This window comes from Rhipicephalus microplus, chromosome X (assembly GCF_043290135.1).
Source record: "Rhipicephalus microplus isolate Deutch F79 chromosome X, USDA_Rmic, whole genome shotgun sequence".
NCBI classification, from domain to species: domain Eukaryota; kingdom Metazoa; phylum Arthropoda; class Arachnida; order Ixodida; family Ixodidae; genus Rhipicephalus; species Rhipicephalus microplus.
The window spans coordinates 131,749,115-131,771,883 of record NC_134710.1 but is presented as its reverse complement, the minus strand read 5'-3'; the positions used below and the strand labels follow the sequence as shown (position 1 = coordinate 131,771,883).

General features: G+C 40.6%; 2 protein-coding genes across 2 annotated transcripts in view; one reads left to right on the top strand and one right to left on the bottom strand.

Moving 5' to 3' along the window:
- LOC119176470 (zinc finger CCCH domain-containing protein 15) overlaps positions 1-15,696 on the bottom strand; it is a 39,671-nt gene extending 23,975 nt beyond the window's left edge. The window contains exons 1-6 of the mRNA XM_037427766.1: positions 15,533-15,696; positions 11,948-12,049; positions 11,129-11,219; positions 10,563-10,703; positions 9,152-9,243; positions 6,135-6,326 (exon numbers count right to left, since the gene is read on the bottom strand). Of these exons, the coding sequence (XP_037283663.1) occupies positions 6,135-6,326; positions 9,152-9,243; positions 10,563-10,703; positions 11,129-11,219; positions 11,948-12,049; positions 15,533-15,604 (690 nt within the window). The 5' untranslated portion in view covers positions 15,605-15,696. The remainder of the gene's footprint in view (positions 1-6,134; positions 6,327-9,151; positions 9,244-10,562; positions 10,704-11,128; positions 11,220-11,947; positions 12,050-15,532) is intronic.
- Positions 15,697-15,881: 185 nt separating this feature from the next.
- LOC119176471 (protein BRICK1) lies at positions 15,882-18,059 on the top strand. The gene is made up of 3 exons (XM_075877729.1): positions 15,882-16,090; positions 16,176-16,258; positions 17,686-18,059. Exons 1-3 carry the CDS (start codon positions 15,970-15,972, stop codon positions 17,713-17,715), a joined length of 234 nt encoding a protein of 77 aa, XP_075733844.1. The 5' UTR covers positions 15,882-15,969; the 3' UTR covers positions 17,716-18,059.
- The last annotated feature ends 4,710 nt before the right edge of the window (positions 18,060-22,769 follow it).

Below are 22,769 nucleotides of genomic sequence, written 5' to 3'. Positions count from 1 at the left end.
TAGACTACGAGACACGCCGGCTGAGAGCCAAACGTTTGACCGTTCCCACGGGGAAAAGCGTGGGAAACGCTCTGGTGGCCAAGCCGTATGACAACAACCCGACAGGTTTGTCACTCTCGCTAGTTGCGGGCCCTCTCCCAATTAAAAAGGGGTGGGGTCAAAATATTTTTGGGGCGGAGTTTCCCATCAATTAAACGCGCATGATTGGACCCAGGTAGAGGTCTCTTGTCCCCAAGGAAGACAGCGAGGAGACACGAGGGGGATTTAAGCGCAGGATTTTGCCCTGCTAGGCAGACTAGTCGCTGACCAAGATGGTGTAGAAACAGATCAACAAGCATCTCTTCTAGAAGTTTTTAGTGTGGCTCTGTATCGGCTGGCCACCTAAACTTAGCCGTTCGTCTAGTTGTGACGCGATATTAACGTCTGCAACGTAGACATCGGGACTTCGCCTCGAGTTAGCTCAACCTGCTCGAAGTCACCTGCAAGCACTAGCCTCCCGGAACCACCAGCGTTGCAACACCGCCGACATCGCAGTCGTGCCAGAACTCTCTTCGACTTCTCGCATCCGATCGTCGGGGACACAACGCTGCCGGTCATCACACGTATGCCTTCACCTGTTTATATCTTCGAACTTTCTCCTCCGTCGTTCTGTTGTGTTAGTTGTGTAGTTTGTAATAGTTCTCTCTCGTAAGCTGATTTAGTGTTTCTGTTGTATATTTCTTTAGTTGTATCAAGTGTCGATGTATTTTGTTAGTTGTATTGAAGTGTTGTATTAGATCCCGTGTGCTGCAATATCACTAGAGTAAAGTTGTTTTGTTTTCTCACGTCTCTGATCTCTTCACTGTCTCTGCTTGCGTACGGAACGAACCGACCTGCTGTCATTCCCGTCGCCGACTTCGCGCTGGCGACGCTAGAGTAGCAGCTTGTAACAGTTTGCTTGCATTGATATATCAGACACAGGGTTGCATCTAGTGTAGTCACTCTTATGACGTCGTCGTCACGCGCGTATGGGTGCGCACCTGCACTGCAAAAAACACACGCCGCTCAAAACCGTGTTGCAACCGCACCTGAATTGAGTGAGGACGAGGTTAGAGTACAGGGGAGACAACACCTCAGCTTTATGGTGATGATGTTTTGCATCAGCCTGAGACATTCGCAGCTGTTCATGGGTTTGTTTTCCGCAGCTGTTCATGGGTTTGTTTTGATTACGACCTCAAGTTGTCATCTCTGCCGCAAGTGTGTTGCTGACGACCTTTGTGCATAATCTTATAGCTACTATAGTTACGTGTGAGGTCCAAACGTCACTGGGGCACGGTGTGCTGGCGCCGGCCGCATAGACAAGAAGGCCACCAGAGCACATCATGGCGCTTACTATGGAGCAACACGAAACCTTTCAGAACTGCGCGCGATATTTTTTTTTAAATATAATGTGCAATATGAAGTGCAGAAAATGCAAATAAATATGCTTAGATGCATATATTAAAATGCCAATCTATACAGACTGAGGTGGCTCATAGATAGAGGTGACACTAGACGAAATAGTGAAGTTCATTAGACATCTGTTATACAGGGATTATTCACATCACTGGCATAAATCCTATATTGGAATATCTGCAGTCTCTTGATTGATAGATTGATATGTGAGGTTTAATGACCCAAAACCACCATATGATTATGAGAGACGCCGTAGTGGAGGGCTCCGGAAATATAGACCACCTGGGGTTTTTTAACGTGCACCCAAATCTGAGCACACAGGCTTACAACATTTCCGCCTCCATCGGAACTGCAGCCACCGCAGCCGGGATTCGATCACGCAACCTGCGGGTCAGCAGCCAAGTACCTTAGCCACTAGACCCCCACGGCGGGGCAACCTCTGCAGTCTCATATTACACGACAACAAAAATTTACTAAGGAAAGTGTACGAGTACACTTGCGTCTCACGAAAAACCATGCAATGCTTCACCACATGGCACAAGCAACAAAGCAGCACCACAGTTCTGATTTTATTAGTCTATGTAAAGAGAAACATTTTGTACAACATTCATTATTTTTTATAATGTTCCTGGGTCATTCATTCACAAAATGTACATTCTGAATTTTCTTTGTTATGAATATTTTTGCATATATAGTGTTTTTTATTCCGCTGTTTACCAGCTGGTGACCTAAAATTATACACTTTTCACATTTTTCTTCATACTAAAATATTTTTGTTGTTCTACAACATATATTTTTGCAAAGTGCATTTCATTGTGCAAAGTTTAGTATGCTGCAATGCGTGCTGGAGTACTTTTTAAACCGGCAAAAACGATCTTCCCGAGACATATGAACTATTTTCGCATGGTAACGAAAGAGTTAATTTTTTTTCTGCAATCCTGAGACCAAGTTTTATATCATGGTAACATATTAGACCAAAATAAGTGGTAGAAGTTGACAAAAAGCATTTTACTGGTGAGCTGTCGTCAAAAGCTATGACAAAATTGGGCTTTCGAAATGCAAATCTACACGTAGTGCCACGATATTGGCATCATTGTAAAGATGACACATCGGAGATCTAACTAAATAGCTACAAAAGTGCATCTCTCCAATGAAAAATAAAGCCAGTTCCCTACCGAGTTTTCTTTTGTTAGCTAATAGCTCCAATTTCCTTGAGCTCCATTTTCTCAGCTTTCATTTTTTGAACAGTTGCTGTCAGTTATCCCTGCGACAACAAACGAAGATATAGCCATTCTGCTTTCTGCATTTAGATCCTGAGACAATGATGAGTGCCGTAATGCTGCCCATAATAGCGTGCACGTCATACAGATTTCTGTAATTGACTTTTTGTAAACGTTGTTATAAGACAATGCCCAAAACATTTCAAAAATTTTCTTGGGAGCTTACTTGAAGATTAAAAAATAAACCAATAGCATTACAGCACAAAATAGGCCCTTGTGAATATTCTTATGTAAACAAAAATTCTGACAAACTCGGGTCTAATTAATTAATTAATTAATCTTGGGATTTCAATGAGAGTCTATCAAGTGTTGTAACCCAAAAACTGCATTAGACACCTCAAAACTGATTTCAGTTATGATATCAGCACAACAAGTGACAGCTGCATGCGAAATTTCATCACTTTATCTCTGTAAATAACAAAAATAGTTTTCATTACAACGTCCCCAGTTAACACTTCCAAGGGCTGTAGGTGATGAGACTAATTTCACAAGCAATCGTTCTTGCTGTAGGGGCTTAAAATATATTCTCATAAATTTTGTATTAACATTCAAACAATGTTTAATAAAGTATCCAAATTCAATGAACAAAATTTAAGCCATTATTTGTCGTTACTATCAATATTCTGAAGTCACGTAACACTCATTGGGGTAGTTGTGGCACATATAATGTGTCCACTGCACTGTGTGGTTTCTGTATGGCTTTGTGCAAATGTTAATAAGAATCACATCACGGCAACAAACTAAAACATGCTCATACATAGACCATATGTGATGTCACTGTATCAATAACATCAAGGTGGAGCTGTTCTTTTTTTATATTGAATAAAACAATTTTACACACTATTCCAATATATGTACTACAGTATTTACTCGCGTAATCCTCGCACTCGCACAATTCTCGCACCCCCCACATCGCCCAACAAAAATACGATTTCTTTTTTTCCTCGAGTAATTATCACACCCCCGAAAACTGCTGCAATAATGTCGTCTGCTCTTTCCAGCCACTGATGATGATAGCGCACGTCATCTGGCGCCATCTCTTAAGCATGAAGCGTACAATTGCACCGAGATTCCATTCAACTCAAGCCAAGCCGAAGGGGCCAGTGCGCGTTGCGGCGTGTTTTGTATGTTGCGTCGCTAACCTTGTCAAGTTATGAGGTGATACTGAAGCTGTACGGCTGCTTTCAAGTTGCAAGTGATAGATAATGCACTAAAGAACGGCAACAGGGCCGCCAGTAGGCCCTTCGGAGTCTACAAGTTTTGTGTTCGCTACTGGTGATGGCTGCCGAAAGCCACCAAGACGCGTTGGGCCTGCTGAGTGCCTAAAACTGGGATTGATGGTAAACTTTATTTCTTAAGAAGAAAACTGCGGACAATTCTGTTAAATAGCCATCAGCCCAATACTGACGTCCCACGCTTACCTTTTGAGGGCTCCTGTTGAGCGACGAATGCTACCGCTACGTCCGCAAGCTTTGCGTATGGTATTCTAATTCTCGACTATTTGCTTCCACTTTTTGTGTCTCAATTCAATCTTGTCTTGTGTTGAACCTCTGCTTTTATTGTTGAGGTAAGCTTTAATTAGTACTTCTTAAAGCTTGCTGTTAGTTGTTGATGTGAGAATCCCGATTTGCGGCCACTTCGTTTTCTTTTTCGCTCTGTACGTTTTCGTAGAAAGTTTTCCCCGCGTAATTCTCGCACCCCCCAACTTTTCATCGGTTTTCCGGCAAAAAAAGTGCTAGGATTATGCGAGTAAATCCGGTAATATCAATGAATTTCAAATTGGTCTGACTAAAATCAAATATGAGATAATGCTGGGAAATATTCTCACAGAGCTCTTAGTGATATTTAACTTCTTATACTTTGTTGTTTCAATGACTAAATTCAGCAATGACAAAAAAATGTGGCTTATGCACTCTGGTATGATATCACAGTGAGGAATATTGCACACTGCTTCGAACGACAGTCACACATGTAGAGCAGCAAAATGCAGCACACTTTTTGATTTACAAATCTCATTAATAAAGAATGTTTTGTTTCAAAATACAGTAAAACCTTGTTAATTTGAAGTCACTGAGACTGTGAGAAATCTTCAAAATAAATGGGTTTTTGAATTAACAGAACATACAAAAAGTGGGATGCAAAAACTTGAAATCATTAAAAGTAATCAGGGCTGGTCGTTTGCTGTGCCGACTAGTGTGCAGCTCCAAGGGTTATGTTTTCCAGCAATATGAGGTCACAATTTCACCGCAAACAATTGAAAATGCCAAATTTCACTGCTACCACCGCAAAAAAAAAACAAAAAAAAAAAACAAAACGCCATGATCAATTGTAATGTATGCCTGCAAAAAACAAGACATCTTCACTGCAATACAGTAGTGACACACGGGCATCCTGTCACCTGCTCTTCACTGCGTCAGTGCGTCATGATGCGACCATTCGCCCATTTTAGTACAATAAACAATTCAATAATAAAGAGTGTGATGAAATTTGCGATGTGTCTTGGCTGGAAAACATGATCATTAGAGCTTTCGAACAGAGTTTTCGAAGTAGGCATTGCAGGCATGAACTCCGCCAGCAGTGTAAGTGCAAAAATTGCTGGGGCAACTGGCACTCGGAGGTTCGTATACATTGCAAGTTCCACCAAACTTAATTTCTTTATATTCTCTGAAAGAGTGGGTAAATCATGACGCGCGAACGTTGTGAGAAGCATGCAACATGCTGCCCGCGCGTCACTACTGTGTTGCAGTGAAGCACGTCTTGTTTCCCGCGGGAACACATTTTAGTTGATCACGCGACCTTTTTTTTATATACAATTTTATTTTTCGAGCTAAAATATCAAGGCTGGCGTGCTTCAGCTGCCACTCATTAGTATTGCTACAGTATATTTTGCCTAGTGGCTCTTAAGGGCTGTCGTTCCGGCGGTTTTACAGCAAAATCGAGATCGGGAATGGGCACACTGCACCCAAAGTTTGCAAACTAACCGAACTGGTGCTGACCGCTGCTTCAAATTATTCGCTCAAACTTAAATTGGAGAATATGGGACTATGGAAATGCTTAGACTTGAGTGGAATTTCAAAATAACCGAGTTCAATTTAACGAGGTTTTACTGTATTATGCTTCTAAAAAGGCCCTAATGGATTGAAAGCAATATCAGGACTTTCAGTGTAACGACTGGCATGTGCAATTTTTTTAGATTATTGAGTCGTGCTGCTGCAAAACTGGCTACTAAAGGTAAGGCTAGATTTGATGCGAATGTTTGAGTCAAAATTACACCAATACTACTTGAACTCAATGTGGTTGATATAAAGATATGTGCATTAACCCCTAAATTGCCCATTTCAATTGACGAGTACAGACACAGCCAACTTCAGAAACGAAAATGCATTTCATAATGATGACTAGTGCCAAGTGCCCACCCACCTCTGTTTCAATGAGGTCTTCTATTGTCAACGTGTCTTCTGCCTTAGCCTCATCAATGTTTTTCTTATTCTTCTTCAACACAAATCCAGGGGGCACGGCATGGCGGTAGTGGCACTTCTGTCCACCATTCGGACATTCCCAGAACCACCCGTACTTGTTCTGCTCCAGAGCATCCAAAAAGTGCTTGCAAATCTGCAATATAGGATATCAAATATCAATGCTGTAGCAGGTTGCACAGTGTTTGTACACCTGTTAGTACAAACCAGGCTGTTATTTAGTTCATCTGACACCTTACCTATGCACAAGTCTATACCGAATTAGAGGCCTCTATATGTAAAGTGTCAGACATGATAACCACATGCAGCGCTAGGCCCGACTCTTTTGACCTTTTATAGCCTTCAAAAATTAACATTTTTGAACATCAATCGACAAGCAACAAGAACACACAGAACACAAACATAATGTTTAACTAAACAAGCTGGAAATGACTAACAACAAAGACAACAACAACATAAAAAAACATGCAAAGGCTAAGGGTGGGTTCAAAGATGGGAGGCACTTTAGATTATGACAGCCCAACAATGCTGAAATTTCAATGACGCAATTTGCTCCCTTTTGCATTTGATGCAAAGAAGCTGATCGCGACAGAGAAATTCAGTCAAACTCAACTGCAATCGAATGTTCTCTGCATGACTGATCATAAATAGCCACTAACTATACTTGTGAAGAAAAAGAAGTTTATCATCAATAGACAGCATAAAGTACATGTATCTATCTCAACTGAATAACCACAGGGACCTCAACGAAAATAAAATGTCAAGACTAAAAGCGAGCTGAGGGCAACTCGAGGATACATCCAAGTACTATTAATATCTGCATTCTGGAATACAAACCTCAGGGCCTAACATGAATGGTAACATAAAACTGGGATAATAAAAAACTAGGGGTCACACAATGTAAATGCTATGAAAAGAAAGACTGACACACTGATTTGTTACCAAAATATATAAAGGTAGTAGAATTGATTACAAATAAAATGTCAGAAGGCACATTTTACTTGTTGCTCACATTTTATTTGAGATTGAAAGAAAGCATTGAAACTCTGCTGGCCTAACAAAACAGATGCCAGAGAAGGCAGGAGCAATCGAAAGTCAAGTAGGTATATTGACAAAGCCAAGAAATTTTCTGTATGTTGATTCAGATTACGCCAAAGATTTCTTCTAGTTAGGATCCGTGCAATGACCTAGTGATGACACAATTTTACAGATACCCCTCAATTAAATGTAACAATTTCAACACTATGATGAACTGCTATTTCCAATATTCAAATATCATACAAAAGGTTGCAGTAGTTCATATAGAGCAGGTCACAAACAAATTACTTAAAAAAATACTTGCTAAAATACTGTACAAAAAAAAGAAGACAGACCAAAATAGTGTGAAACAGACAGTATGAACACTATCTCGTTAGATGACGTCGTTTTCGGTGGTTTCCCGACGCTACCTAGCTTAAACTAACATAACTCAACCTAACCTAACCTTCGCACTTCTAGCGTTAGAAAACGTTTTACTCGCTTTTACAATGCTTTCTGCAACATTACGACTCTTTCATGCGCTTTCACATTAGATATCGCAGTTTCCGACTTGTAATGGTGAAAAACACTGCATCTCATTAGCTGACATTGTTTAATGCGGTTTTATGACGCTTCATAACTTAACCTAACCTAACCTTCACACTTGTATCTACAAAACGCTCGGTAACACTGTTTCGTTCCCATTTACGATATTTGCATGACCTCACAGTTTTTCACCAACTTAGTACAGTACAGAACGCTGTATCTCGCTAAATGACATCGTTCTTTAAGGTTTCACTATGCTTGCATGCGCTTTCACGAGAATATCACAATATAGTTGTTTCGCACTTGTAACGGTACAAGACGCAGTATCTGGCTAGTTCACGCCGTTTTGTGTGCTATATTTCACATATCGCAGTTTCCTACTCGCAACAAAACAAAGCTATCTCGTTAGATGACGTCGTTTTCGGTGGTTTCACGATGCTACCTAGCTTAAACTAACATAACTCAACCTAACCTAACCTTCGCACTTATAGCGTTAGACTTTAACATAAACACCTTATAAATTTTAGTGCTGAGGTGCACCATGAGTAAGAATGTTTAATTATAGTTTAAATAACTGACACAAAGACACAATGCAATTGGGAAGATTAATAATTGTTGCCATTTAAGGTACCTTCAAGGGGAGAGAGAAGAAAAGCACTTACAAGGACTAATGAGGCTCACCCATTTCAAGGCATCTCATCTCAAAAATTATGGCAACAGAGAGAAAGCGGAAGTCCTTTATATCATTACATTTCCTAAAGAGTCTACCAAGTCATTTTTCTGCCAATACTACACTGCACACTAATGCAGTTTACGAATTCGGTGGATATCTTCAATGTTGTTTTAGCCGGACGATTCCTAGTAAATGGACATGGCTTCATCACTAGCTCACCAAAACCCTGCTATAACAAGGTGAATAATGAAGATAATTATAAAGTTTCATCAATTTAAGCTGACTGCGGGCTTATCAATATATCCCCAATGCCCAGTGCATCAAAAATGCGATTGCAAAGTAATAATTGATTTGTGGGGTTTAACGTCCCAAAACCACTATTTGATTATGAGAGACGCCGTAGTGGAGGGCTCCGGAAATTTAGACCACCTGGGGTTCTTTAACGTGCACCCAAATCTGAGCACACGGGCCTACAACATTTCCGCCTCCATCGGAAATGCAGCCGCCGCAGCCGGGATTCGAACCCACGACCTGCGGGTCAGCAGCCGAGTACCTTAGCCACTAGACCACCACGGCGGGGCAAGCGATTCCAAAGTAAGCCCTCCTTTTTTTTCTATTTTTTTTTAAGTCCACAACACAGTCTTTAGAGATGGCAGTCCGCTCTTATGCAAACCCCTAGTTATAGAGAAACAGCGGCTTTTATAATTTAGTTTGCACATACATACAATGTCTGTTTTTGGCATCCGCCTTTCAGCTTCTCCATGCTTCTTTTCTACAACTTCTGCAAGCTTGGCTTCATCCCAGTTGTCCATGGTGTCTGAAATGCATATCAAGGTATTCAAAAGTAGCCTTAAAAATTTTCAATGAACAAGCTGAGGTTGTATGCAAGGGCCTGTAAGATTAACAAACCTCCTTACGAGTCAATAACATTTTACTTCTGCATGAAGTCTGTACACGACCAAGTGCAACAGATTTGATTACAACTGCTGTTAACAGCTGTACAGGTTAGTTCATTCAGTACCCAACATTCAGTACCCAACTTGTTGTTTCCTCTCTAAGACATCCTACATGTTGCTCTTTAGTTCGGTAGTATGAACACCACTATGTGCTGCCTACAAGAGCCTGATTATTTGTGCATGAATAGGACAGTGAGGGTTTAGTACAATGTGACAAATAAAAATACTAGAAATACCAATAATTTTGAAAAAAAATTCTACATTACTTGAAAAGTCAGTATATCTAAGTTCAATATATCACAAGAGGAAGGATTCATACCAAAAACTACACTTAGCAATGGCGCAACTTCAAAGAGCTAACAGACCATACTTGTAGATGGATTAGACGAAGCGATGCCGAGTTACTTCGCATCGCTATGTCTGATCCATCCACCATGGAAAGAGCTCTTGTTTGTTACCACATGCTTTCAGCAGCCTTACACCTTCAATATATGACAGCTGCATGAAGATATGGCTAAAACTGACACAGTGCTGATCATCACAAATTTAGATACAATCATCACAGAGTATGCATATGACTATTGGATACACTTCTTCGATACACTGCCTGTGTACTCTCAGAGCACTATCAATCGGTGCACCGCACAGAGACACAGTTTCTGTGGTTTCCAAATAACTGTAGCATGAGTTGCCCCTACATGAAACATAGCACATATTACGGAGAAGCTAATACATATTCGTGTACACAGTCCATTCTCAGACAGATCTAAGTAAAGCACAGCTTATTTATTTTTTATATTTATTTTTACATTATTTTTTTTCAGTTTTATGACGAAAACACCGCCAATACGACATCTAACACACGTCAATTTACAAAAGGCTACTCGAAATATATCACTTCGAATTGATGCTGCCATGGGCACTGAAATGATACTACCGAGCATGAGAAGCCATAAACGCACTAGCGAAGAAAAAAATAGGATATTGTGACGTGTATAATGATGATGTTGTTGTTGTTATTTCTTCCCCCTCAGCAGAGTAAAACTGCCTCTTCAAGAAATTGAAGAATTGCACAAAAGTTAGAAAAGATACAATTCTGACTGCTACATAACACCACCTCCGAAACTTTAACTTACAAATTTGATAAGACAAAAAAACAGCGGGCAATGGCTGAACATACCTTGGTCTCTGACATCAGTATAGATGTCTCTCTTTTCTGCTTTCCTCTCAATAGCAAGGTCATGAGAAAATTTGCATTTATCACCTTTCCCACAAGTTCCTTGCTTAAAAAATGCACACAGCACAGACTTTGGATCAGCGCCTGTAAATAGAATGGTCATGGCAAGAGAATTTACTTCAAATAAACTATAGCAACAAGACGAGTCAAGTAATGAACATTTACTCAATGGAGTTAGTATATAATAATGTCCAGATATTATCAGTACTCTACGTTATTTCCTTTCATTTCAAATTTATACATGTGCATCTTCTGTCAACTTGATAAATTATGCAAGCCCCAAGCATCAATTCACTCTTAGTTTTGCGTGTCCAGAAATGCTTCTAGAACAACAGTGCAACAAAACTGTAAGCATGCCACTTCTCACTTGATCATATCTGAGCCGTTGGGAAATCAGCTCTAAAACGCACAATTTATAAGCCACTTTTGCTGTATAGGAAGCTCTTGAAGTGCACACCATAAGGATGTCATATTCTGGAGAACAAATTTTGGCCAAAAAAAAAGCATACCTTTCTCTACCTTTTGAACAGGCCTGAAAAGCAGCTGGTTCAAGTCTTCTGCTTCTGCTTTCTTCTTCTCAGTTTTTGCTTGTGCTTCCACCTACAGAAAGTAAAGTCTTGAATATACCTGCCCTAATAATTTCACCTGTCCAGACATAGAAATCACTGCAGAAGACATGTTAATGCTTTTGCCTCAATATCTACTAATATTTTATTCAGACGAGACCTAACACTATGACTAGATGTTTCTGTGCAATTCTAATGGTTACTTCATATGCCCATAGAAAACTGACTAATTCCAATGTCCCAAAGCTGCACTCAGTCTATAAGAGTTGTGGTGGATGACCAGCCAGTTGGAAGTTTTCCAGCAATGTTAGGTAGCTATCTATGTTTTTTTTCTTTGTTCACAATAATGTGACCACCATGGTTGGGAATCGAAAATTGCAATTCAGCATCACTTCCAGCTTGCCTAGCTGTGTAGCACTCTACTATATCTAATTCTTCAGGAAACATACGTTCAGTTCATCTGTTTCAACCTAAAAAAACCAAATTGCACACTGGCGAGCAAGGAATCTAAAATGAAATGACACAAAAAAATTTTATCACTCCCTTTATCAGAAGCCTTTCCTTATTAGAAAATGCCAACTGAACAAGACAAATAAAACTTCAGAATTCAACATGCCAAACTCGGTCGCTCCAGTGTGTGGCAAATTTAGCCCCTGGTCTGCAGTATGAATGCACAAACTTGAGCAATAAAGAAACTAAAAATATCCAAAATAAATTAAATGCATTGCAAAGCCAGAATGTACAGCACTGTTGCTACAATACCTTTTTCACAGGCTGATTGCCAAACTTCACTTGGTGCTGAACTTGCTGGATAAATTTCTGCGTTTTTGCTCCCTTCTTGTTTTTGAGGCCGAATGTTTTGTCCTGCAAGAGAGAAGCAAGAGCATGATGTGTGCGATGTGACACTCTCTTTATCAGGCATAAATTTTTTGCTAAAAACTAGTTGCTTCTATGGGCAAAAAATGAAATCTCCCCCACTCACACCAAGCAGTGAAGAAAAAAGTGTGTGCTGCCGTTTTTCAAGTAAAGTAAAAAAGACAATGGAAGCATGAATAAACTGAAAATGCTGCTATGAAAGCTGCCACGAAAAGATGAAAGGTCTAATTGACAACAAAATTCTTCCCTACATAGGGAGAGCTTAACCATGCATGCAATGAGCTGTTATGCTTCCTTTTGACAGTTCATATCTTTACATACTTTCCACTCACGTCATAAATGTGACGTTATGAAACTTTTCTTTATAGTACCCCTGCCAGAGAAACCCTGCAAGGAACAGCTTGTATAACACTACAGTCCTATACTTCTAATTCTAAGCACCACTAATGCCAAAAAATCACATAAAGTGGCTCAGAGCAGTAAACAGTCTATATAAAATCAACAGACGTGAATACAGAAAGAATAAGTTATGACATATATAAGCATCAGAGAGTGCATGAAAGATTACAGTTGCAAATTAGAACAAATGAGTACAACAGCAGATAGGTGTTAAAGGGAAACTAAAGTGAAACAATGACTTGGTCTTGACTGATATACTGTATTCTGAGAACTCAACTTTCACTCTCATAAGTTCATTGTTAGCGGAGAAAATCAAAGTTGAAGTTTCCTTTTTAAATTTCACACCAAAATCTCTGTGCTTGAGCTAACAAATTTCAAAATGTGTGTTTCACATTTTCACGACATGGACTCAATGAAATTTTCTGAAACTTCGTATATCAGATCTATGGCACCCACAGATAACAATGTACTTAATTTTTACAGATTAGAAACTACATAGGACCCAGTAGAATCCTTGAAAATCTATGACGTCACAATATTTGGTGCGAGAATATCAAAGTGGCATCTCCACCTGCATTTTCTCTTTGCGCGTTTTTCTGCTTACCAAGTGTCGCCTCACAGTAAGAATGGTGTTTTCGGGACTGTGAAATTTCACTTTACTGATACGCGAAAAATAATTCTTCTCTTTAGTGTCCCTTTAACATGGCTTGAAGACAGCCCACATTTTACAACTGAAATGTCAAAACCAGCAGAAAAGACAGATTTATTTCCCCACACACCTTGTCATTGCTGGTAGCAACATATGAGAGTACATCTTCTTTAAAGGGGTACTGACAATGATTTTCAAAGCTGAGTTAACCCCACCATGCTGTATACATAAATGATCCAAAGCAGGTGTGAAGTTCATTAAATGCTGACATTTAATATAGACATTAAAGTCAATTTTCACATGGCTCACCTCCTGACAACAGCATTAAGTACAGTACCAATTCTGAGGACTTTATGCACCGTTATTACTAGTTGTGATGAAGTCAAGTAATAAAACATACAAAATGGCCATGTGCACTTAGCCAATAGAGACACAGGGAGGAGTGGCCACAGAAATGTCACAACATCTTGTGCAAGCATATGACGATAAGCATGTCACAGTAAGCGCATACCCTGTCATGATGCCAGAGTACAGTTGGAACCAAAAGTAACTATTAAAAACATGTTGTAATTAATTTTTCAGGGTGCACATGATGTCACGACACACAACATGACAGCTTAGATGTTGTCGAGACAGTAAATAAACCTTTTTGATTGTGATAACGATGTCACTGAAGTATTATTGGGCCTCTGTGCATAAATGACAAAAGAATCAGCATGTGATGTGCTGATAACACTACGTGACATCAAAAAGTTCATGTCCCACCATGTTGGTGCTCTAACATGGCTGTTTCAATGGTGCCACTGCAAGCCAGCTAGGCTCTTGGCACCTTTGGCTTTTCATTTGACAAAGAAAAATTTCTCACGTCAGTACTCCTTTAGGGGCACACCATTACTTGTATTATATAACTATTGGTGTGTGTATGACATCACAACAAAATAAAAGCTAGTAAGTTACTTGCACCAAGCATTGCTTCAAAGTGCCAGCTAAACAGCAAATGAAGTGTGATAGTTGGAATGCTAACTAAGGGCACAGAGATATCTCTAAAATTAGTTTTTTCAGGTCAGTCTCTGTGCATAAATGACAAAGGAATCAGCATGTGATGTGCTGATAACACTACGTGACATCAAAAAGTTCATGTCCCACCATGTTGGTGCTCTAACATGGCCGTTTCAATGGTGCCACTGCAAGCCAGCTAGGCTCTTGGCGCCTTTGGCTTTTCATTTGACAAAGAAAAATTTCTCATGTCAGTACTCCTTTAAGGGCACACCATTATTTGTATTACATAACTATTGGTGTGTGTATGACATCACAACAAAATAAAAGCTAGTAAGTTACTTGCACCAAGCATTGCTTCAATGTGCCAGCTAAACAGCAAATGAAGTGTGATAGTTGGAATGCTAACTATCAGAGATATCAGGGCACAGAGATATCTCTAAAATTAGTTTTTTCAGGTCAGTCTAGCCTGCTGTACCAAAACTAAGTTGGTAGGCAGTATCGCTTAAAAATTAAACCGTGCCCGGTACCACCAACTACTGTTTGTAAGTTTTATATAGATATGTGAATTTCAATCATATAGATATGTAAGTTTTAATTATATGGATATGTAAGTATTAATTATTTACTGTTAGGAGGCAAAATTTTATAAAAAATATTTAGGCAGCAGCTATGAGTGCAATCTTTGTTCTCGACCGTGAACCAGTCCCAGTGAACCCTACGTCACCGGTGAATGACAACATAAAACGTCGCATAAAGTGCCACACACTCTAAGCTTCCGTCTGCGAGTTCAAGCATGGTCACAGATTGTAGTTATGCCAAGTACAGCGGAAACTTAACTGTATTCTGGCTACAAAAAAAAAACAACAGAAAAACGAAAGCAGTTGCGCGCCTCGACTGTCTAAATATACGGATTGCTTAAATTCACATACTTATTTGTATTTCTAAAATTAGGCCAATCTTACTAACTTGTTGCCTCGCTGTAGATCGTAAACGGATGCTAAACTTATTAGAGCAGTTTTCGAACGCTGCGAACATTTAAGACTAGAAGCAGCGATTCAGTCAGCAAATAAAACATCAGACCTTAGGGCAATATTCTAAAAGCCCACTTTTATAAAATATACCATCGCGCAATATTTTTCTTAGGGATCACACGTAACGTCACGGGCTGATGAAAAAAAAAAAAAATGAAGAGGCAGGTTTTTCTCCGCATGTGCACACGATTGTCAATGCTTGTCGCTCGCCCAAGGACCATGCGAACGAAACATTTTCTCTATTACAGTAAATGTTTGACAACTGAGAGCGCAATGAGTAAATTGCGCTACACATACTACCAATTTAATGGATCAATCCGGGATGTCTGGCGAACACGGCGTTCATGGTCTTCATGTGAAGCGTAACATACAGAAGCTTCGTCATCGGCTTACCTCGATTACTTTCTCTTTTTTCTTCATTTCGGTCTTTTTACTCGGCTCAGGTGCTTTCTTCTTTGGAGGCATTGTGACAGTTTTAATCTAATTGCAAAAACTAGAACGCACCGTTCCACACGGCGAAGAAGTAGGAATAGCGAGCGCGGAGTCTAACAGCACATAAGCAGCCGTCGTTTGGCACTACTATTAAAGTCATGAAATCAAACATAAATTGTGTAAATAATATATTGAACCTAATTAATAATAAATACAAGCCTAAATGGTGGTATATTTTGAGAATCTTGAAAACACTAGCGCTAAAACTTGTAGGCTACCTGCCAGCCCGTTTCAAGCCAAAACTAGTCGACTACTTAAACTGTGCTCACTGCTAATCTGCTAACTGTGCGAAAGCTTGCCCCGTCAAACTGCAGCCCGTTGCTTGTTTGCACACAGCGATGTCTGTTTTAGAAAGAGAAGCCATACAAAAGCAAATCCAGCAAGACTGGGCGAACAGGGAATACATTGAAATCATTAGCGGGAGCATAAAGAAGATCGTCGATTTTCTTACATCGTTTGGTAAGCACGCGTTTTGTTTCTGCGTTGCGCGAGTGACTGTTGTTCTTTTTTTTTTTTTTTAACATGAGTGCATCGTTTATTGCAGATATGTCATGTAGGGCAAGGCTTGCTACCTTAAACGAAAAGCTAACGTCACTGGAAAGAAGAATTGAATACCTGGAGGCCAGAGTGAGTTACGTACTCACAGTACGATGTATTGACGCTCTTGGAAGTTACTAAACTCAAGTCGGGAGTAATACATCAGCTTACTTGAGAAGGAATGCAGCTTATTTCAAGTTTGCATGCATACTGTTGCTTTAGATAGCCAAAGCTCCGTCAGAAAATCCAGAGTTCTGTGCGGTGTGTAGCTGTTGCATGCTCTACGTAAATAATTGTAAACCAGGGCCACACCTATGTTTGGTGCCGCCTGCAGAGACTGCAGTGGCTTACTAGTGTGGGAAAACGCTCGTGTTCTGAAATTTCAGTGCGTTTTAAATAATATGGACAGGGAGAAAAAACAGACCCTTCCACTTTATTGTCTTCATGGTTCATATGAAGCTTCGGAAAGTAAAAGCCCGATTACTCAGTAATAAGCATCTTGTTCTGACTGCTCGTAGCCCGTGTTTTGCAAGATCCTTTTACTCCAAAGCCTTGATGCTACATTCAACTCTTCAAGCACTCCGCCACACTCCCATTTTGCTAACCGAAACTCGAAGCAGTTTATTTTCCCAACTATGGTGTGCAGTAGTTTTTTATTCGACGACTCCGCTTACGTCCGCTGCGGGTGATTGACTTCGAAGTGGGTAGATTATTTACTAGCTAAACTTTCATGACTGCTCTGGAATGAGAGCTGAATAATGTTAGAGCAATAGCTACAATACAATGGGAAGATTGAGTAATGTTATTCAGGGGCTATACCAACAATAGTCATCAAAATTTCTTGAAAGCGGCGCAAACATCTCCGTTATTGTGTCCCATGGTGTAGGGCTCAAGGAAAAGAAGTACTGGATCTCTTTATTTCAGCTAATGTTTTGAAGTGGTAGCTGCAATGCAATTTTTTTCTTTTTACTTTCACGAGCCATGAAGTGGCAGTAAGATACATTTGACGAGTTGTTTCCTTTTGATTGCAGAAAGGGAAGGCTGCCAAACCTGTATACTCTCAAATGAAGCCAATCGTCTTAACTTTTTTAAAAATGCATGCAGTTCAGTTATTTGAAAGCCGTAATAACCTTATAAGAGTACTCAGCTCTGTTCTCGGCTGAACAAAACTGGAGTTAACTATGCAATAAATTTTTTCAGTTGATGCGTTGCACTGACAATTCATCTGTCTGAACCTCACAGAACAGTCATGTGAATTGGCAGCAGTCTTTTGTGCCTCAATGTCAAAAAATGCTCAGGAGTATATGCTGTGTGCACCCTTTCTTTAACAACATATCTGCACATCTGTCAAAATGTAGCAAAGCTCTTTCCTGTTAGACCACAGTTGACAGAAAAGTTACCTTAATTATAGCTTGTGCAGAAAAGCCTACCGTATTTGAAATATTTGTGCATGCATTGTTTTGTACTTCAATACTCGTGTTCTCACTACCTCCCACCTGCTCCGTTTTTTTTTACAGGTAACAAAAGGTGACACAACATTCAATTGATCACTGTGTGGTTATTTACGGACTGTACATCTACTATACAGGTGTTTTTATATATGTGTGTGGTATAACCAGCTCTGATAAGTTGGTGGCATGCTGCCTTTGTGGACTGACCGTTACAAACTTCAGATTTCATTTGTGAATAGCCTGAAGGTAATGAGTGCTCGAATGGACTTGTGGCACAAGAGGAGAAGTACTTTGGCCCACCAGCTCCTGTTGTCCAAGCAGTGTGTTTATCGTTAAATACAAAAATTTAAGTCATTGCTGTCCATGAATACTGATGTATTGGTTACTTTTTGTAATGTGTAATAATTGCTTGTAACTTCCATTAAAATGCTTTTGTAACACTTCGTGGTACGTTTCCTTAAATGGAAGATGTAGGTGGAGAATTGCATCTAACCTCCAAAAAAAAAATTTTTTTGGTTGCATAATTGAACCCTTGAAACTAAAAATGTTTTCAAGACCTTTTAAAGTCCTGAACTTATCCTTCAAAAAACATTGAATTTCATGGCTAATAATACCATGTGAAATGGATTCCAAGTTATCTCTTTGTCATGACCTAGCATACTCCCAGTACTGGAAACAATGGTACAGCCAAAATCTGATGCATCACATCTCAGAATGCTCTATGATTTAATAAATCGGTAATTCAATATTAGAGAATTGAGGCACAGGTAGTACACAGCACAGTTGTTTTTGCAGGACTTTACACAACCACAAAATATATTTTGGGCCATGGTAAAATTTAATTTACATCACGTGGTGGTTCAAATAAAAATCGACTTTATACCTAGATCAAAAGCAAAAAATTAGTTCTTATATAATAACTTTCATCGTTACAATTTTTGTTTTAAGGAAAAAAACTGAATTTCCCCATTAACGGCTATCTTCACATTTGTTCATACGGCACCTTTGTAATTGAAGTTGCCCATTGCCGTTAGTTGGAAAATTTTCTCTGCAAAATTTGCACAATGCTATGTCTGAAAATATTTTTATCATGAAATAAACCTCCCGTAGAGTAAGTATTGATTACTGGGATATTCATACATAGTGTAGTATTACAAGGTAAAAAATGCACACATAAAACATTTTGACAAGATTTGTGGAGGCACATACAGCAGAAAAATTGCAGTTACATAACTAAAATTCAAACAACTTAAGCAGACATTTTTGCTTAATATGTAAACCAAATTTGGCATGGAAACACGGAATGATACTCACGAACAAACATCGCTCAGATTACATTTTGTGAAATCTGGAAGGCTCCCACGTGACCAAAAGTGTTTTCTCCCCAAAGTACCGTAAGTACTCCAATCTAACGTGCACCTTTTTTTTCCGGTTAAGCGAGTTCATAAATCGCATGCGCGTTAGAATCCAGTACGAAAAAAAATGAATACGGTCATTTTATTGCCATCGGCATTCCCAAAATGGCCACCCCCTACGTGCGTCGGCATGGCGCGTCGGCCATTTCTGCCTATGTGTTTCCCATGTGCGGCACTTCGAGCGTGTACTGAGGAGTTCGTCATCTTGTAGTGCATTAGCATCGACGGCATGGAAGGGCCGACTCCAAAAACTCGACGAGTGCACCACGATGCCGCTTTTAAAAGAAAAGTCATAGCGTGTGCCGAAACGGACGGAAATCGGGCCGCATCGCGGTCGTTCGGAGTTCCCAAAACGTGCGTGCGGGACTGGTGGAAACAAAAGTAGAATATTGTCGACAGCAAAGATTCATGCAAAGGCTTCAGTAGACCACAGCAGGGTCGGTTTTCGCAAATTGAAGAGCTGCTCGTCGAGTATGTGATTGAGCAGTGAGCGGCACAGCGGCCTGTGACGACAGAACTGCTCCAAGTGCAGGCTATGCAGTTAGCCTTAGAAAAAGGGCTAATGCGGAGACAGTTTAAAGCGAGCATGTGCTGGCTAACTAACTTTATGAAGAGGAAAGGCTTTTCCCTGCGAAGGCGAACGGGCATATGCCAAAAGTTGCCGGAGGAGTACGAAGGAAAGCACAGTTTTCAGAAGTTCGTCCTAAACTTGCGGCACAAACTACCTGCTTGGGCAAATCGGGAATGCCGACCAGACGTCTCTTTACTTCGGCATGCCTGGCACCACAACTGTCGAGAAGAAGGGGGCGAAGCAAGTTCACGTGCTGACATCGGGCCACGGTAAAACTAGAGTGACGGCAATGCTCCATTGCACGTCAGATAGGCCCCGTACCTCATATTTTAACGGAAGATGCTCCCGAAAGGAGTCGTTTTCCCGAGTGGTGTGATCGTGCGGGTCAACGAGAAAAATGGGTGCGCGTTACAATCGATGTCTTACCTTTTTTTTTTTTTTTCGTCGTGGAAACCGGGTGCGTGTTACAATCGAGGGCCCGGTAGAATCGAGTAAATACGGTACTCCCAACAATTTCCCATTCGCAATAGAAGAAATTGGAACAAATTTAGCATAATTTTTTTCAATCACATTTAAGATGGTCGTTAGAATGGCTGGGACGTGTGCCATTGAATAACCAAACAAGTTCGTTATTATAAAGCACAAATATGGCTCTTGCTTTATAGTTTTATACAATGGTATGCATACCTTGCTCATTTACCCTCCATGGCACGTAATTGACTTTCGATTTAGTGCCTTGTTTGGGAGCATATTCAAAAACAGCTGTTTTATTGCATGAATATTTTCCATGATGTGAAAAGCGACCGTGCTACTGTTTGGAGAAACAGTACCATAATCACCTTTCAACAGACTTCACTTGCCGAGGCGCAGTGTTGATACGAAAGTTGCAGAGAACATTTTTTTTATACATGCATAGTGCAGTGGTTTTACTACTGCGCTACATTGTCCGTTTCCAGACTGTAATGGTCGACGTATCAAAGTTTGACTGTGCAGGAATTTAAAGCCCCTGCAAATGCATGTATAGGACTGGAAAACCTCTTGGGAGCGACACCAGTAGTCAGGGCTTTATCTCCTGGGATTATCTCGAGTCCTGCATGCCATTGCCAGGAACTCCTTCACCGTTGTTTTTTTTTTTTTTCTCGCATTTCAATCAATCGATGTACAAAGCTAAGCTGATTTGACCTATACAAGCGTTAACTCATTTGATGAGAGTGCCTAGTGCAGTCCAATGCATTTTACAAGCATTGTTGTATATATGCTAGGAGGAACGCTTTCAAAAACTTACATGAAAAAAACTGACAAGATCTTGAAAGTCCCCGATAATCATCGACTTCCTGAAATATCTACAAAACCTAAATATTGTCATTTTAATGTCACTCAACCGTGGCAAAATGCTTGAATTATGTGCAAAATTCTATGTGGGTTTTAGTCATGCTCTTTTTTAAAATACTATCTGATCTGTCCATCAGAAAGTGTAAATTCTAAGCAGACACATTTATATTCTGGACTGCTTACAAGATAAGATGAGTCGCACCCTGAGAAGCGGCGCTCTCTTCACGGCAACTAGTAGCACACGTAGAGCCATGGCGTGGGCGAGCGAAGTGCACACATGCACAGCAAACTGCCGCGCACTACCTACCTACTCTTGCACTCACCCCCCACAGTTTGCGACATGTGTTGTAACTGCACAGTCACCAAAGACCGAAAAAATTGATTATAAACATTTCAGAGCATTTTCCATGTAGCCATTTTGTGATTAGATACCCTGACCAGTCAGCTTTCCGTTGTGTTAAAAAAAACTGGTACCACAAAAAGTGGTTGTCAGTCCATTACGGAGCGAGACATGCTATTTCATAACATGCCCGACGCAACAACCATAGAATTGAACAGACACACAGCAAAATGTCATCACAGGGAAATTCAAGCACTAAAAAACTTGTACTAAAGAGAAATGCAAATTTTATAGAGTCGAATTAAATGTGATGCTTGCACAAATGCAACCAAGTCCTTGAGGGCATGTGGGCAATATCTGGCTTGCATCGATGCCACCATACAGAGAGTGGCAGCAAAAAAATTAGGCAAGAAACAATAACAGCCCAGGAAACTTGGCAATATTCAGCTCTGTGCAAAGAAAGAATACTCAAAACTGCTATGTTGTGACTAAGTCCGTAACCTTTTAAGAACAATGCCAGTCTGTCCTGAACCATTAAGTCATTTTTTTGCTATATATTTGCTTACTGGCTTCTTTTGTAATGGCAATGACCTGGGGGTATCAATGCATTAGAGACTGAGTGCTCTTGTAGCTAGGGAAGGGTAATAATGCCACAGGAAATTACCATTGCTCTGCGCAACGCGGACGTTGGGGACCAGAGAAACGCTAACGGCACGACTACGAGCGACGAAGCCAGCCGCAATGCACGAGCCGGCCCTGCATGCCGCCGCCGAACAGCCAACGCGCGTGAAGAAGAAGAGAACGAGTGTGCTCGAGGTAGAGGCTCACGAGGACTACCGCCCTTGGATCTTCTTGATTGCTGTGCGTCGTTCACTTTGGGCACAAGTTCGCCCTTAATAAACCGTGTAAATAGAACATCGCTGTTGTGAGGCTGCTACATTCATTACATTTTCTGGTGGAGGAGCTGGGTAGATGATTCCAACCCCTACGAGAGAACGAAGTCCAAGCCCTGACCATCCGCAAGCCGTGCTTACGCCGGTGCACCAACGGATCAGTCGCCGTATTCGAGGGGATTCACCAGAATTTGGACTACTTCCCCCTGTGCCAAAGGCATCAGCGACGGGAACAAGAAACGCCACCACCATGACTAGCCAAGTTGCACCATCACAGCTCATTGTCAGCTAGCCCGTCATACCGAAGGTGTTCCATGGTGACCCGTTCGAGGACGCCGAAGACTGGCGGGATCATTTCGAGAGAGTGGCGAACATAAACCAATGGAACGAAGCAGGCAAGTTGCGCAACGTATACATTTTTTTGGAAGACGCAGCATGAGTGTGGTACGAAAACCACGACTCATCTTTGACATCCTGGGAAGAGTTCCGGCGGCAGCTACTGTGTACGTTTGGCAACAATGATCGCCGGGAAAAGACAGAAGCAGCTCTTCGTGCACGGAATCAACGCACAAATGAGACTGTCGCTATGTACATTGAAG